At 37.1% G+C, this 18,536-nt stretch overlaps 1 protein-coding gene across 1 annotated transcript; it reads right to left on the minus strand.

Annotated features, from left to right (window-relative positions):
- Positions 1 to 7,918: 7,918 nt before the first annotated feature.
- LOC104609066 (beta-glucosidase 18-like) lies at positions 7,919 to 12,812 on the minus strand. The gene is made up of 12 exons (XM_010275269.3): positions 12,624 to 12,812; positions 12,107 to 12,173; positions 11,917 to 11,975; positions 11,688 to 11,763; positions 11,524 to 11,598; positions 11,287 to 11,374; positions 10,485 to 10,737; positions 9,843 to 9,958; positions 9,500 to 9,749; positions 8,914 to 9,016; positions 8,672 to 8,780; positions 7,919 to 8,308 (listed from the first exon to the last, which is right to left on the minus strand). The coding sequence occupies exons 1-12, from the start codon at positions 12,741 to 12,743 to the stop codon at positions 8,083 to 8,085; spliced, it is 1,542 nt and encodes a 513-aa protein (XP_010273571.1). The 5' UTR covers positions 12,744 to 12,812; the 3' UTR covers positions 7,919 to 8,082.
- Between the last annotated feature and the right edge of the window lie 5,724 nt (positions 12,813 to 18,536).

An 18,536-nucleotide genomic window follows, 5' to 3' on the forward strand; every position in this document is an offset into this window, starting at 1 on the left:
TGGATCTCTCGTTGAAGCTTCGCCTTCTCCTCGATCATTGTTGTGATCAGCTCCTGTTGCTTCGCCTTCTCCTCGGTCATGGCCAAGATCAACTCCTGTTGGCTCCGAGCTCCCTTCTTGGCCCAAAGAACCTCGCCACGAGCTATGTCTAGCTCGCAGTAATGTTTTCATGCCTTCTCCTCAACTTCCTGAGCTTTCTTCAGGCGGACCTCGGACTGGTAGACCAATGGCGGAGTTTACCTAGTAAAGAAAATCGAGGTAAGTACGTTTGAAAGGTTGACAAGGAAATAAAATGTAAAGTAAAATACTTACCACCATGTAGTAGCTGGCAGCCCAACCTCTGAGCTGGTTTGTAGGCATGTCAGCCCATTCTACGACCTCGGCAAGAAAAATGACATCCTTGTTCTTGAGCAGTCCGAGCCGAGGGGTCATTATGCATTCTTTGGGGGACTCGGGCTTGGGTGCGGAAGCACTCTCTGGCTCATGAGGCTGAACGCCTTCTTGCTCGGGTATGGAAGTGCTCTCCGGCTCACGAGGCTGCACACCTTCCTCCTGGTCTTCATCCAGGTCCACTACAGGGGGTTGAAGGCGGAACTCCTCCTCAGGGAGCTCGGCTGAGATCGGCTCCGCAGCAAGGACTTCGGATGGGGTGGGGGTAGAAGGACCAGCCTCTCGGCAAGACTTCTTCGAAGCCTTCCTCTTCTTCCCTCTTTGAAAACTCTTGAGAAGGTTCTTGGCATCGACCTCCGGTATGGTAACTGTAAGAGTAAAAGAAAAGGTTTGCCGAGAACTAAAGAAAACCTTAAAGTAAAAACCGAGGTGGAGACCTACTAGGAGGGCTCAGTCCAGCTCGCACAAGCTTCTCCTCGGCCAAGAAATCTTTCATCTCCAGGCCGAGGTCCCTCCAAGAGTTGATGATTGCCCTAGTCTCTGCATCTAAGCTCACTCCGGGGTCCTTGATAGCCACCCTCCAGTGAGTTGTAAAAGACCATCCCTCAGGATTTCGGACAAGGAAGTACCTCCTCTTCCAGGCCAGAACCTTGTTCGGGCTGCCAAACAGGATTTTAAACCCGACTGAGGAGAGATGTAGTAGCTTTGTCTGACATCCCCGCACAGACAAGCGGAATTCTTTTTGATCGAACAGATCGAGCTGAAGACGTCTAAGGACAGAGGTCGGTTGTATGTGTGGAATAGGGAGATGGTACCTACTATGTTCCGGATAGAGTTCGGGTGTAGTTGGTCAATGGTGATGTTAAAAACTTGACTATCTCTATGATGAAGGGGTGGAGCGGGAAGCGCAGCCTGGCAGCGAGCTGCTCCTCAAAAACCACGAGCTCATGGTGATCGTGAGCCCGAGGATACTGACCTAGAGGAACACTAAATACTAAGCTGCCGGGAAAACGATAGCGAGCTACTAAATACTAAGTTGACCTAGAAGATGGGACCTCCGTTCTGGAGGTCGGTCCCTCTTCTCAAGCCTTGTGCTCCTCGGGCCGAGATGGCCCAACTTCAAGCACAGAAGTTTCCTCTAAAGACCGAGGAGGGGAGTTGCCCAGCGACGATCTAACCTCCCCCGCAGGGGTCGTGGACAACACCTCGGCACCCTCACTAGAGTCACCTAAGAGCCTATCTATGTTAGAGGGAGACGTGATTAAAAAACAAAGGAGAACAAACTAAAGAAAAGACGAACTCACCAAAAGAAGAACGACCTCGGAATACAAAGAAAGAGCAAGCTAAAAGACTCCGATGCGACCTCAGGAGAACTCAAATCACAGAATTTTTGGCGAAGAAAAGAGGTCCCTCGGCCCCCTATTTATAGTTCACCGTGAGGCGATCAACGGCTGAGATCTACTTGATCGAACGGTTCTCATGAAAACCAGTTGCACGACGCCCGAGGACGATATCGGTTGAGCGCGTTTTTGACGTCCACGGAGTCCATAAATAGCGTGACGTCCGTGCATACACCTGACGTGACCTAGGCTATTTCTGGTTGAACCGGAAGTTCGAACAGGTCCGACCAGCTGATCCGCTCGTTATACCACCTAGACCTCGTGCCAAATCCACCTGGACTCGTCATGAACTCCCCGCACCAGATCGGGACCCCTGGCTCGGGGAGTGGGGGGCAATTGATGAATGGTGATTTGGCCCAACCTAGTAATAGGGAGACACGTGGACACGACCTAACTAGTAAGATGACAGCTCAGCTCGACATGCCAAGTCAGCAACAGATCGAGCTCGGATAATCAAACCACCTCGGGACGAGTTCACCTCGTTGTGAGATTACATCAAGACCACCTCGGTCCCAAGGCACTTCGGCGTTCATCCCAAGTCGGGTCTAAAGAGCACTAGCTCGGGTAATACTGACACACCACTACATGGAAACCTCGAAGATCTCGCCATCAGATTTTGAGCCTCACGGGATCACGCCTTGTAACGGTAAGCCTTATCTCCTCCCCACCCGGATCGGGTGGAATTGATAAGTCCTATCAGTTATCCCCCATTAACGTGGAAACGGAACCGCTCCGCGTGACGAGGATCTCGGAACCGCTCCGCAAAACCCGCGATGACTCCACTATATAAAGGCTCTACCCCCGGATGCCCAAGGTACGCGTGATTTCATTGCTCTCTAGCTCTCTACATTCTAAAGCTTTTCAGCTCGCAACCAAGTATACTAACTTAAGCATCGGAGCAAAGAAAGAGCAAGCACAGAAGTTTCCTCTAAAGACCGAGGAGGGGAGTTGCCCAGCGACGATCTAACCTCCCCCGCAGGGGTCGTGGACAACACCTCGGCACCCTCACTAGAGTCACCTAAGAGCCTATCTATGTTAGAGGGAGACGTGATTAAAAAACAAAGGAGAACAAACTAAAGAAAAGACGAACTCACCAAAAGAAGAACGACCTCGGAATACAAAGAAAGAGCAAGCTAAAAGACTCCGATGCGACCTCAGGAGAACTCAAATCACAGAATTTTTGGCGAAGAAAAGAGGTCCCTCGGCCCCCTATTTATAGTTCACCGTGAGGCGATCAACGGCTGAGATCTACTTGATCGAACGGTTCTCATGAAAACCAGTTGCACGACGCCCGAGGACGATATCGGTTGAGCGCGTTTTTGACGTCCACGGAGTCCATAAATAGCGTGACGTCCGTGCATACACCTGACGTGACCTAGGCTATTTCTGGTTGAACCGGAAGTTCGAACAGGTCCGACCAGCTGATCCGCTCGTTATACCACCTAGACCTCGTGCCAAATCCACCTGGACTCGTCATGAACTCCCCGCACCAGATCGGGACCCCTGGCTCGGGGAGTGGGGGGCAATTGATGAATGGTGATTTGGCCCAACCTAGTAATAGGGAGACACGTGGACACGACCTAACTAGTAAGATGACAGCTCAGCTCGACATGCCAAGTCAGCAACAGATCGAGCTCGGATAATCAAACCACCTCGGGACGAGTTCACCTCGTTGTGAGATTACATCAAGACCACCTCGGTCCCAAGGCACTTCGGCGTTCATCCCAAGTCGGGTCTAAAGAGCACTAGCTCGGGTAATACTGACACACCACTACATGGAAACCTCGAAGATCTCGCCATCAGATTTTGAGCCTCACGGGATCACGCCTTGTAACGGTAAGCCTTATCTCCTCCCCACCCGGATCGGGTGGAATTGATAAGTCCTATCAGTTATCCCCCATTAACGTGGAAACGGAACCGCTCCGCGTGACGAGGATCTCGGAACCGCTCCGCAAAACCCGCGATGACTCCACTATATAAAGGCTCTACCCCCGGATGCCCAAGGTACGCGTGATTTCATTGCTCTCTAGCTCTCTACATTCTAAAGCTTTTCAGCTCGCAACCAAGTATACTAACTTAAGCATCGGAGCAACTTTGCCGGGTAAGCAACCCCGGGTTCTCTGATTCATCATTTGCAAATCAATCTAATCCGCCATTTATTAGAAGCCAGATCACCTCTAACAGAGAACAGTCAAATCGCACTTCATCATACACGAAAAGACATACATCTACCAAGCTAGCTTCAAACTGCTCACATCTTCATTCAAAAGTTCAATACATCTTTTAACTATAAAGTTACCAAAAAATCTTCCAAAAAACACATTCCCATGTGCAATGACCGTGAGGCAAAGACTCCCTTTCATTAACCTTTCGTCTAAAAAGACCGTTATAATATTTTTAATCCCTATATAAAAGAAAAACACTGTTCATCTTCCCCTTTCCCTTTCCTCCCCTTCCTCTCCCTCTGCTTTCCGTTCCGAAGTCCCAACACTATGTAAATGTAATCCCGTTTTGTTTTTCTGATGAGATCGACTGTCAGTTTCGATTTGGATGACTCGTTCTTCGAAAAAAAAGTTAACGTTTCGATGGCTTTTCTTGTCCGACCATGATGAGCTAGGGTTTGACGAATTAGAGAGAGTACCGACGATGCAACCGTCACCGGTGGACGGTGGTAGCTCGTGACAGGGGAGAAAAGAGGCCGGGAGACACAACGAGAGAAAGAAAGAAGGGGTTTTAACCGTTCAATACACCCCGTTAACTTTTAAATCATCTGAGCTCTCCACCTCCCTCCCTCCTCAATAAGGCAATTTCTTTCCATCGGGCCCGGTGAAGCTACATCAACTGGTTGTACTAACGGCTGTAGCCGTTGGTGTGGAGTGTGGGTATTGATGGGACGCGTTTCCCTCAACACGAGGAGGAGGGACGACGGACGACTGACGACGGGTTTTTGAGTAAACATGGATGGGACGGAATTTCTGACTGTACACAACGTTAATATCACCGAATCGTCCAGATATCTCTCGATTTTAGGTTACGGCTTTACATTTTATTATGGTTTGTAATACTTCAAACAATTATAGTACCAAATACTTCCGTGTTCACTGTAACTTGGTCTGTGCAGAGTTCATCAATGCGACTTTTTGTCCCGGAAGAAATTTTCTCCTACTTTTTTTTATTTCGATTTCTTCAAAAACAAATGAATAAATGAATGAAAGGGAAACATCCCATGTGAACTCCTTATGTTTGATGTGACAATTCCAAGCCCAACAGCTGCTGCCTCTATTTTGCGTGTAAAACAACGATTACAAGTTTGGTTTGGACTTGGAGAGTTATGGATTCGCTGCTCATCATGCTCGAACAAGAGAAGCCACCTAACGTCAACAATTTTTTTTCGAAGAACGAGTCATCCAAATCAAAATTGATTGCCGATTTCATCAGAAAAACAAAACGGATTACAATAAACAGACGACTTGTAGCTGCTGGTGTTGGGACTTTGGAACGGAAAACAGGAGAGGAAGGGGAAGAAAAGGGAAGAGGAAGAAGAGAGATCGGGGGAGAGAGAGAGAGGGAGGAGTCGAGGATTTCGGAAGTCCGCCTCCACTGTAACGTAATAGCTACTTGCTGTTCCTGTTTGTGTATCAAGATGTTGGAGAAGATGAATAGTAATTTTCTTTTATAAGGATAATATGGGGATTAAAATATATTGTAACAGTTTTTTTAGATGAAAGGTTAATTGAAGGAGGTCTTTGTCGCAAAACAAAGTACAAGGGTCTTGGGGGGGTTTGTAATTTATCTTTATTATTATTATTATTAGGTACTGGATTGTTATGTTTTGAAAGTTCGAATATTAAATTATCATATTTTAAAATTTAGAGACTAAAGTTGCACCAGGCCCAAAATACAAGGTACTAATTGAGAATTTTTCTTTATTATTATTATTATTATTATTATTATTATTATTATTATACTTTTAAGCTTTACCATGCATAAAAAAACAATAGTAAAATTTTCAGCATCCAAAACTTGTTGGAATAGTTTTTAATCCAATCCTCTATATTAAGAATGAACTTCATTTATCTTACCGATTCGTAGAGCTTTGCATTTCTGGCTCTACATTTGTCGAAACCACAGAAATCTCAATTTTGGCTGGTGCTATGATCGATCTCCAATTGACCATGGTCTCGTACTTGTTCTATGACAAGTACAGACACAAAATGGCTCTCTTGGGGTAAATTCATGGATATAATTATTGCTGAAATCTAGACCTGCGATGGATTGTGTCTGGTCTGGGTTAGGGGAATCGGAAATGAGTAGGCAATTTGGAAAACTAACAAGCCATTGAATTTGTATTTTGATAATAAATATTTAAGGGGTGTTCGATAATATGGTTGGTTTTATTTTTGAAAATAAAAAACACGATAACATCATCAAAATCATATTGTTTTTCGGGTGTTTAGGAAATTGGACTAGATTGGTCAGTAGGACCATTAGAGACATGACTTGGGCCTATATTCGGTTTGATCATACTTTAGAAACCAGAATAGGTATAAAAATCACCAAAAAGCAGTTGAATAGCTGGTTTAATTGGTGAACCAGTCCTGGTTTCTGTGAGCCACTTGGGTCTCATATATATATGTCGAATTTTCAAAATGCAAATGGCAAATATTTAATATACATATTGTCTTTTTTTTTTATATCATTAATCAACTTAATTATTTATGCTCACTAATGAATCTTTAATGTACATACTACATCAGTAAAAGTGTCAATGGACCAGTTTTGGGTTGGACTCCATCTAGTTTAAAATCAATTTGGATGAATTGAATGGACCAACAAGACATATTGGATTGGACCTGGTCCATCCGTAATAAATTTATATTGGATTGGATTGACAGCCCTAACATCAGTACACATGTATGCTAAATAAAATGTGAATTAGGACTTTTGAACCCTGGTCTATTACTTTAAAAATTAAAAAAAAAAGAAAAGAAAAGAAAACTAGCTATTTGCTCACCACACTCAATTGGTTTGACCACATTTGATTGGTGGTTGCTGGCTCACCGTTACAAATTAGGATCACAGTCGGTGTCTTTGAGTTCTTGACCTGATCTCAGAGAGAAATGAAGAAGAAACTCTACACTAAAGAGTAAAGTCATTTGTCTTTGTTGAAACAAATCTTAGAGTTAGAACGAAAACATTAATTCTTAATTCTTTTCAATGTAAATTATTTTTATTCACAACCCGCTAACCACTGCTTGGGTTGAATGGATCAACAGTTTGACTGCCTAGGTCAATGGTTATCTAACTGTTTCAACAGTTTTTCTTAAAAGAGTAGGTAGAGGTTGAAATAGAACCGGCACTTTGGCCAGTTCATGAGCGTCTGACCATCTGGTCAACGACAGTTTAAAACCTTCAATTTTTTTTGAAACATGATCTAGGGGTTCTCATGGTTTGGTTAACCAAACCGAGGGTATTTTTTTGTAACTGAACCGGTACTACTGATTTTTGGAAAACCGGTAACTAAAACTGAACCGAAGTCAATTGGTTAACTGGTTGATCGGTTCGGTTCGTCAGTTTTTGAGTTTTTTTAATTTTTACAATATATATAATAAAAAATTACAAATATATATAAAATATTATATTTTAAATAATAAATAATATATGATATATTATAAATATATATATATACATAGTTATATATAATGTATATTTATTAATTTATAATATATAAAAATATAAAATATATATAAAATATATAAAAATATGTGTATTGGCCGGTTTGATTAACTGCCGGTTTTCTATATTGATTAACCAAAACCGAACTAGTACCTTCAGTTTTTTTAAAACATTGAACCAAAACCGAATCAACTGATTCGATTAGTATTAATTGTGTTACAACTTGCGTGTAAACACACATTTACTATTTTTTTTTTTTTATCCTACTGATATTACAATTAGGATCTCCTACCCACGTCTACCCACCATTAGAGCTGTATTGGTGTGTAAGACACCCATTTTGCTGGTTCTAGAACCATTAGTTCTTGGCCGGTGGCTATCCGATATTTATCGGCCCATATAAATAGCACACATACCATTCGCTATCAAATATTGTTTATTTGTTCATCTAGTTTGATTAAAAACAAATAAATTAATGCATTAGTTATCAATACGAATTTTTATTACATAATAAAATAATACTTATAAAACATTGATGACAACATGTATATCATTTTGGGTACAATACACCATTTATTCAACAACATGTATGATAACTGGATGTAAAGAAGATAAGCTAAAAGGGTAGGTGCCGTCGGAATTCAAAGCCACTGCCTTTCTGTGTTAATATCTTCTCTCGGCCGGCCAAGAATTGCTTGTACCACATAGCAGAAAGTTTGGGTGTTCTCTCTAATGTGTTGTAATCAACATAATAAATCCCAAATCTCAGTGTGTATCCATATAGCCACTCGAAGTTGTCAATAAGAGACCATATGAAGTAACCCCTCACATCGGCTCCATGCCTGCAGAAAATATATAAAGGCATATATATGATGTAAGATTCTAAATATCGATACAGGCCGATACGTCGGTAGATACCGGCAGTAAATATATGAATGTAAATATAAAGACATATATATGATGCAAGGTTTTAAATATTGATCGGTTTTTTTTTATATTTTATTTATTTATTTTTTCAAAGCTTGTTCAGAGGGATTGGTTTAAGTCCTGGTTACCCTCTGAACCATGGCTTGACCCAATATACTTCTTGTAGGGGCATATCGGGAAGGCCCCGATATGATGTGTATCAGTCGATACATAACGATATTTTGAATCTTGATATGATAATAATAAATACATAAAATAAAAGGACATAGAATACTTACTTCATTGCCAAATTTACGGAAGCCAAGTAACTTTTGAGGTATTCTACTCTCCCATTGTCATTAAGTATGTCTCTCTTAGAAGTATTGGGATTACTTGCTTGTGCATACCCTGCAAATGAAGTGTTGGAGCGGTTGATGAGATGATCTGACTTAATTGGTTACCAGTTTTAGTTCAAAGTATTTACTTAATAGATGTTTTGATGTATATAAATAAATGATCATTAGTTGGGATATATCATTACCATTTTCTGTGATGAACATTGGTATATTGTTATATCTTTCTTTGAAGTACATGATAATTTTCTCCATACCATATGGAACAACATATAATGATGGCATTGCTGTCTGGAGAAAGAAAAATAAATACATCAGTACGTAGTAGCCAGTCAGCCAGATTATAATATCACCCTTGAAATCATTTCAAGGTCAAAGGAGAAAAGAAAGAAGAATCTATATTAATCAATGTTTTAAAAATCAATTCGGAACCTTGGCCACCGATTTTTGTTAGTAGTTTGATTGTCTGGTTCGAACAAAAGAACTGTTTTAATTTAAAATAATAAAAAATAATTAAAATAAAAAGAACGGTAAAAAATCATTGTTTAAATCAAATGGGTAGCCGATTCGATTACAACAATTTTTAGCCAAGATACGGGTTATGGGTGAAAGGGAACCAGTTGCCTGGATAGTTTCTGAGCCTAACGGTCCAATGACCATCTGAGTTAATGACGGTTCGAAAACTATGTTATCTCTAGATGAATTCCAACTCTTGGATCCAAAATAAGCGTACCAAAAAATGCTGAAAATATATTTTCAGAAATTATTTCTTACCGGGTGTCCAATAGGGTGGCCATCTTTTTCTCCAGTAATGTAAACGGAAGCTTCCCCTAAAGAGGTACTAGATTCACATTGAGAAAACATGCAGTCTTTTACATAGAGTGTAGTATAATGGTTAACTCCAATGAAATCCAGCTTGTTCCCTAACTTCTTCTTATCCTCCAATGAAAATGTTGGTAATCTAGAACCCAAAATTTGGCGCATTTCAGGAGGATACTCACCATAAATTATAGGATCCAAGAACCTGTGATTCCATATAAGAAGAAAAAATCAATGAGCATGAAAAGCAAGCATTAGTTTTCAATATTTATATTGAAAACGATTTTGAATTAGTTACCAGGCGGTGTCAAAGGCTAGAGCTCGTTGAACTGCGAAATTATCTGTTGGGGTATCTCTAAGTGGCTCGTACCAGGAGGAGCACATCACTATCCCAATCTTTCCTCCTTGTTTAACCTGGTTTATAAAAATTACAATTCATTCATCACATAAGATTCCAAGAGAATTTCATAAATAGTAATAAGTATATTAAATGATTTCATGGTTCAACCATCTAGGCCAATGGGTCTTTCCCCAAGTCAACTGTTTTATCTCTGTAATATATATAATAGTTTATAGGGGTTTGGAATCGAAATCGGACTGGGCTATTCTGATTTCATTTATTTGGTTGAGGTAATCAGAATCCCATTTAAGGGAATGGTTATTCCCTGCCCCTCTCTTGGCAATGAAATCCATTCCTTCTGATTGAATTCCCATTTTCATTCCTGTTTAGCTGAACCAATCAGATTATGGTAATAGATCATTCCGACTCCCATTCCAATTCTGGCTGCAAACCAAACGGACTCTTAGATATTAACCCAAACTATAACTGTGACTGGGCTATTGGGTCACCAATTGGACCGGCTGGATCAAGTACATATGGATTAAAAGCATTGGTCATAAATGTTTCTATGATTGGGTAATGTTTGTTTTATTAATATACCTGATATTTTTTCCTGTAGATTTCAGCGGCAGTGGCATGGGATAATATTACATTGTGTGTAGCAATGAATGGCTCCAATGCAGAGTCCCCAGACCGACAATCACCAAAGGGATTGGAACAATGGGAAGGTGGGTATTTTCCAAATAAGTAACCATATGTCACCATGATGTTTGGCTCATTGAATGTGCTCCAATACTTCACTCTATCACCAAAAGCTTTGAAGCATACCTCCGCAAAATATCCAAAGTCTTGCCTGAACAATTTTTTTTACCCAAGTAGAAGCATCAATTTGTTGTGCAGGCAAAAAAGAGAATGACAATAAATCAAACAATTTTACCAGTCAGCATAAATGTTTTAAGGTCCGTTTGTCTTTTGGTTTATTTAATCATGTTCTTTTTATTTCTCGTGTAAATAAGATAATGACTGTTTTAGTCATAAAGTCCGTTATTAAAATAAACATTTTTGTCTTATATCCAAGTGTTGGCAACTTTCCCCCGGAAAAGTTATTTACCCAGCCACTTGGGTGATGGGTACATCTTATCCCGGCAAGTGATACTGAGAAAAATAAATTTTCCCTGGTCCCCACATAAATCTGAAAAAAGACATGGGAGTTTTGGTTGATGGAAACCAAAATCCATTGACCAACTTTCCTCCCTCCCAAAATCCAAAAAACAAATGCCCCCTAAGTGAAATGTTGCATATTATTGCTAGTTTCTTCTTGAATTCAGCGTTTATAACAACAGCACAACAAAGCCCACAAAATAGAAGAAAAGTATAAAATTAATGGAAGAGAGAAATTTACTGTATTTGTGCATTCAGCCATGCTCCATATCGGTCTTCAAGTTCTTGAGGGATGTCATAGTGATTTAATGTAACAAATGGTTGTATCCCTGGTTCAATAACAAGATAGTAACTATTCTAATCAGTATTATGCATGAATAGAGATGATATACCTGACCAAGAAAACCGTATTATGAATGTTTGTTTGCGTAGGAGAGGGATTTCAATAGAAAAAAAAAAAAAAAACAGAAGGAATTACCCTTGAGCAAGAGAGCATTTATAAGTTTGTCATAAAATTCAATTCCTTCAGAATTAACCTCCCCAAATCTGCCTCCTGGTGTTAACACAGATTTAACTGTCAGTTCCATGTTGCTATGATCTCTACTGATAATTAACGAAGAGAAGAATTCAACTGGAACTTACTTGGCAGGACTCTTGACCATGAAATAGAGAATCTGTAGGAATTCACTCCAAGTTGATGCATTAATTCTATATCTTGCTGTTTGATATGAAAACATATAAGGAGATTAAATGAGAAGTCCTCTTATTTTATGGAAAAGAAAGAAAATAGTTTCCATTGCTAACACAAGTGCTACTAATAAACTGATGTAAGAGATTAATGCAATCTAACACTCAATTGTTTTATTTTTACCATGTAACGATGGTAATGATCATCTGCCACATCTCCATTACTTCCATCCTTTATTTTTCCTGAATATAAGAAATGAAAATGAGATGATTTTGAACCAGTTTCATTTTTTTTTAATTTCCATCTCTATAATTATGACTACCCAATGAAGAATATATAATGGAAAAATGAAAAAAACTATAAGGAATTTCACCTGGTATGTGAGTGAACACATCCCAATTGCTGAGGCTTTTGTTTCCTTCTAGGTAGGCACCTTCAATCTGGGAAACAAAAAGCATAAAAAGGGCGTGAAAATCTTTTCCTTGTGTAAAAAGTAAAGAATAGAAAGAAAAAGAAAAAGTATCTCGGGATACAAAAGTCTTCATCTTGGAAAGATTTAGTTGAGTCATGTTTGGTTTGAAAGAAAAAGTAGGAAAAGAAAGGGAAAGGTTGAATTAACATGAAAAAGGTCAAGTATTTCGGCCTTGATTTAGGGAGACAATGGGTCTGGTTGAGTACGGAGATTCCTACATTCTTAGCCCGAATAAGCCAACCCACATCCAAACATGGCTAAATCTAGCCAAACTGAAGAAATAAACACCCAGTGGCTGGATCTGGCAGAGAATGCCATGAATCATTAATTCCTGGAGACAGCTTTCCTGAAAATGCTTGAGAATAATGGTGGGCTAGTTTGGCTCTAGAAAGCCTTAGAGCCAAGAGAATGGCATTACCTGATAAGAAGATGTAGCAGTTCCAAAAAGGAACGATTGAGGAAACTGGCTACGATCCAAAACACAGCTGATGAATCTTAACAGATGAAGAAACAAAACAAATGCCAAGACTGTCTTCATGTTTAATGTTTTCTGGTAACAGATAGGTGTGAGGTTGTAGTCTATCGTCTCTGTTCGATGCTTTCCCTGATAAGTTTCTGGGGTTTATATAGAAGAAAGGATTTGGAAAATTTCAGCTTCCGTGCGTATTGGTATATACAAGTTACAGAGAAACTTCATCACACGCAACAGAACTCAAACAATCTCCATGCATGCACGTCTGTTAACTTCTCAATCCGTTCCTCTGACCATTCAAAACAACGTTTTCCATACATATCTTGAATTTGTGTGATCAGTTTCAAAACCCCAGAAAAATCCACACACGTTTTCTCAAAAATCATCTCACCTGTTGCAATAAACAACTAGAATCTTATTATGATCAAACCATAGCATTGAATCTACAGCTTCTGTTATGATCTGACTATTACTGTTTATCTGTTTAGTCTATCTATATACTAAAACACAGCAGTCCAGAAATTTTTTCCTTTTTTTTCATTTTTATTTTTTATTTTCATGTTATTTTTTAAACAATCAATGAGATGCTTTCCTTTCCCACCTAAAATTTCTCCTAAACTACCTCCCCCACTATCCCTCATTTTCTCTAAATTATCTCTAACCCCTATTTATCTCTTAAATTATCTCTAATTTAGTAGAGAAGTTTATCTCTAATTCCTATTTACCATTTCCCCTACTTTTTATCTATATCCATCTAAAGAAAGATCAAATTAAAAAATTTAAAAATTATCTAAAAATTCTAGTAGAATTATATAATAACATTAAAATGTTTATTAAAAACACAAAATAATAATTATAGTAGATTTAATAATATTCATATTATTAATAATTTTATGTTTTTACATAATTCATCACAAAATTATGTACTAACAATTTATGATTTTCCAGACTATTCAATTTAAATAACAAAATATTAAAATTAGATAAATAATTATATAACAAAATATTTAGTATTATTTAATAACTTTAACAAAAATAAAAAAAATAATATTTTTGTATTATTTAAATATTTGAAAAAGTAAATATTTTGAATAACAAAATATTTAACATAACTAGATTTTAAATAGTTAAAATAACGAAATTATGTAATGAATTTAAAAATTTCTTAACAAAAGAAATAATTATAACATAATATACAAATTAATAATGATATTATAATTTACAAAATTAACAACAAAATTACATAATAATAGTATAAGTTATAATTTTATGGATTACTAAATTCAATAAATAATTAATATTTTAAAATTTAAGTAATGATATTATTTAAATAACTAAAATTACTATAAATAACTATTTTCACTTATATCAATTCATAATTCTAGAAAATAACTTTCAAAAAAATTAATATTTATTAATAATAATTTTAAAATCTTAATCTTTATTTATTATATATTTATCTATACTAAAATTAATATTTATAATTTTTTGTGATAAATATATTTGCAATATTTAGGTATAAATTTATTTTTGTTTTGTTATTTAATATAAAATTTTCAATAACTATTGTAGATTAAACTAATGTTATTTGACTTTTTTAAATTTAATTTGTTGTACTTATTGTATTTTTGTTATAATTTATTGATTAATATTTATTAGAGATTAAACTATTATTTGAGATTAAAATATTTATTAGGGGTGCAAGTTAGGTAGGTTGTGTCGGGTTTATGGTCAACTTGGGCTTGACCCTAAAATTTGGGCTTAAGGCTTGAGCCCGAATTGAGCCCGAGGTCAAGCCCGATCTTCCCAACCCGAGCCCAGCCCACACTATAATTTGATGCAATCGGGTTGGGCTCGGGCCCAGGTTGGTCAATGAACCCACTCTAAAATTATCCATACATACATACATATATGTAAATATATATATATATATATATATATATATATATATATATATGTATATGTATGTAAATATGTATGCAAAATTTACATATATATACATATGTATATATGAATTTGCATAGTTGGGTCGGGCTCAGGCCGGGTTTGGATTACCTAAGGGCTAGGCCTGGGCCCGACCCGAATAATAAAAAAAAGACCAACTTGTTGGGCCCAGCCCGTGTAAAGTTTCGGGTTGGGTCCGCCCAAGTTGCACCCCTACTATTTATTGACTAATTTAATATATTTTTTAGTATTTATTGTATTTTTGTAATTATTGTTTTTATTGTATTTTTATTGGTTATTTATTGTATTTTCATTATCAATATATTTTCAATAATTGTGTATTTTTGCTATAAATTTTCAATAGCTATTTAAAATTAAATAATTGTTATTTATTAGAGATTAGATTATTAATTTAGCTGAAATTAGGAGTGCTCACGAGTTGTTTCGGCTTGGTTGTAGGATGTTTGGCCAACCAAATTGACCTAGTCACGTTGGGGAGTTGGTCACTTGAAACCAACTAACCATTAGTGAAAACTAACCAAATTGGGTTGTATCAGTTTGGGTTAATTTTCGGTTTAATTGGTCGATCATTAAAAAGATTTAAACTTAAAACTTAAATTTTAATTAAAAAATATAGTGCCATTATTAAAAATAAATGTAAAAAATAAATTTATGATATAAAATATTTTACACTAACAAATATGAAAAATTTACCATTTTCCTGTATTAAAAAATTATATTAAAAATATACAAACACTAATATATATATATCTATGGTTAGGTCATTGGATTTTGGTCGATTTACAAATGGCCAAAGTGAAACTGATCCAACCTGATCGAGTTAGGAAATTGTTGAACCAAAGCCGAATGAAAATAGTGGAAAACTGACCAACTCAAATTGAACCAGGTTAATCGGTTTCATTAGTTTTATGAACAACCATATCTAAAATTAATTATTATTGTTTTTATATTATAAAATGATTAAAAATAGTATATAAAACATAAATAATTAATAATTATTTATAATTTTAAAAATAAAAAAACAATTATATATTTACATCGCACGGGTCCCCGGTAATTATGTCTGTTAATTTAATCAGTCAAAGGTGGATTGGAGATCAATATACTACAACCAATGATCCGACCTGCAAATTTCCAATTTGTAGAATTAATCGATCGAACCACTGAATGATCGTTTTGACGTGGAAAAGCGGTAACTAAGGACAGATATTAGTTGTCGTAACAATTTCAAGCTTCAAGCAGACCTTGGTCAATTGCATCACATGTTGTTAAAATCTATTACACGTACTAAGTTGGTCATAGATTGGATAAGGATATTGACTGGTCAGAGGATTATGGCAGTTTGAACGACAGTTAAATGGTATTTGAACGGCAGTTAGTCTCTCAGTTGCGAGCTCTAGCTCCTTGTACATAATAGCTGTAGAGAAGAGGTAGTTCTGATTTCTGAAGATTAGAATGAATGGAAGTACATGCAGTTACGTTACACTCTAAGGCAACGAATTAAAATTCTCTTCTATTATTTTATTATTTCAGTCAAAGGATAGGTTTGGTTGACCTGCTGATGTGTCAGAGTTTATTTGGTCCGTATTAATCCAAGTTTGATATGGATGAATATGACGTGTAAGCTTTAAATCCCAAATTTACCCTTCATTTGACGTGGCAAGTAGTACTTTTTCAACCCAATACCAATACACCAGCTAGCATATCGTTCAGGAATTTCTTTTAACAGGTTGCAGAAGTGAAGACGTGGCGAATACAGAGTAGTAGTACCCTACCCTATCCTCTATATATGGGTCGTTCCTAGGCTCCTAGCTAGGATCTCTAAATGGATAAATTGATAAATCAGCTTGTTTTGGCTACGTGGAGATGACGTAGCAAAATAAGAACTAAGCCATATGACCATATCAGATTGTAGCTACAGTGGCGTCCAGATACAATGAACCGTTCGTTCAAACCGAATGGTTGGACCGTTCAACTTGAGAACTGGTCCCTAGAATAATTCCGTGTCCGATTCAGTTTTTAAAACTTTATTTTTAAGATCAAGGGTGCTTAGGTGGGTAAGAGAATGGAAAGTGCATTTTTTGTTGTATCCTACATTCCTACTCGTTGGTTAAAGAGTAGGGGTGTTCACATTAAATGTCAAATCAATCAAACCGATTAAATCGGCTCGATCCAATCTGAATTAGTCGGTTTTGGTTTGTATGAGAAAATAAACTGACAATTCAGTCCGGTTTCATTTTTCATGTGTCAAATTGAATCGAGCCGATCCTATATGTTTAAATAATTATTAATTAGTCCCTACCCTATATTTTAAATGTTGATATATTTTATTGTGTTTTGTTTGAACTTTGAAAAAAATGATTATTTATGATAAAAACTAAAAACGTAAAACCAATACAAATATAATAAATGGTACAATATTTAATTCAGTTTTGTACAAATTTAAATATATATTGACAAAAAAAAATCAATTTTACATAAAAAACTAAAAAAAAATTAACTTAAATATAAATAGATATATAGAAATAGATATTTTTGTTTAAAATATATATAAAAACCGATTAAACCGATAAACTAACCAAAACCAGCCCTTCATGTTTGAGTCCGTTTTGCTTTAGGGTCAATCGCTTTTGATTTAATCAATAAATAAACCAACTAGATCAGATTAATTAAAGAAAATGACTCAAACCAACTCAACCCAACCCATGTCAACCCAACCCGTGAACACCCCTATTAAACAGCATATACACCGGTATGTCTATGTTATATTCCGAATAGGGATGTTAGTGGGTCAGGCGGTAAGCCTGCACTGATCTGCCGCTATCGGATTAGGGTCGGTTCGAACTTGATTGGATTTTGGGCAAGTTTTGAGTTCAGATGGACCCGTTGTAAACCCAACCCACTGACATTGTACTTTTGAAATGTTACATTATTTGGGTCGGGTTTGGGTTTAATCAAAACCCATGCAGAACCAAATCCGTTGACCTCCCTCATTGTGAAGCTATTTCAATTGCTGCTGTGTTCCTGTTTCATTGGGTAGGTTGAGTCATGTGATCAATCCAGTCAGAACCTCGGGTTTGGGCCAGGAAACAACCTGAGGTTAAAACCAACATTTGCCAATTCGAGCGCTTAACCTGAACTAAACATAATATAATTTGGGCTTGTACAGTCTTAAATGGGTTTACTCGTGTTTGGCAGTTCTACCATTCCCTTGGTGATATATGTAGGAAAATCCATAATATTAATAAACAATATATACATGGCATACCGGAGCTGGGCTACCTTTCGGAATGAACCCATGCCCAACATGAATTAAGGTCAAACCTGAGTTTTCAAGCCAGGCCCAAAGCTTAGGGCCTAAAATCAAAGCCCAGACACTGCACAAGCTTGCTTTGGGTCGGGTCAGACTCAAGTTGGGCCTGTTCAAGTATAGATAACATTTACAAACACGAGCAAAAGAAACTCTGATGCACTTCATGGAATGCGTTTATGCATCCTCTCTCTCTCTTTGAAGATTTTCGTCTACATGAGCGTAAATTAAGAACAAATTAATCAGGACCCGTGTGATGTACAGACTTTGTTGTAAAAAATTGAGTTAGAAGGAGTCTTATGCCATTCCTTATTGGGTTAAGTCAGACTAAGTCCATTGCAAGCATTATTTTTCTGGTATGCATTATTTGATAAACATGTACTAAATTTCATTAATTTTTTATTTTTAATAATATTTATTGAGGTTGATTATATCAATGTTTTAAAAATCGGCCTAAGACTGGAACCTTTTGACCACTGGTTTCCAGGGTAGTGGTTCAACTGTCCAGTCCAAACGAATAGCCTGTTGCAACTTAAAAAAAATAAAATAGTTAAAATATAATTAAAATAAAAATAAAAATGGCC

The sequence above is a fragment of the Nelumbo nucifera genome, chromosome 8 (assembly GCF_055504915.1).
Source record: "Nelumbo nucifera cultivar China Antique chromosome 8, China Antique-T2T, whole genome shotgun sequence".
NCBI lineage: Eukaryota > Viridiplantae > Streptophyta > Magnoliopsida > Proteales > Nelumbonaceae > Nelumbo > Nelumbo nucifera.

Bases quoted from the DNA above. Each gene is read 5' to 3' on its own strand.
- LOC104609066 (XM_010275269.3), bottom strand. From the start codon at position 12,743: ATGAAGACAGTCTTGGCATTTGTTTTGTTTCTTCATCTGTTAAGATTC. The intron at 9,959-10,484 runs GTATATTAATAA...TTTATAAACCAG, and splicing joins TCTACAGGAAAAAATATCAG to GTTAAACAAGGAGGAAAGAT. The intron at 8,781-8,913 runs GTAATGATATAT...CTTCATTTGCAG, and splicing joins AATGTTCATCACAGAAAATG to GGTATGCACAAGCAAGTAAT.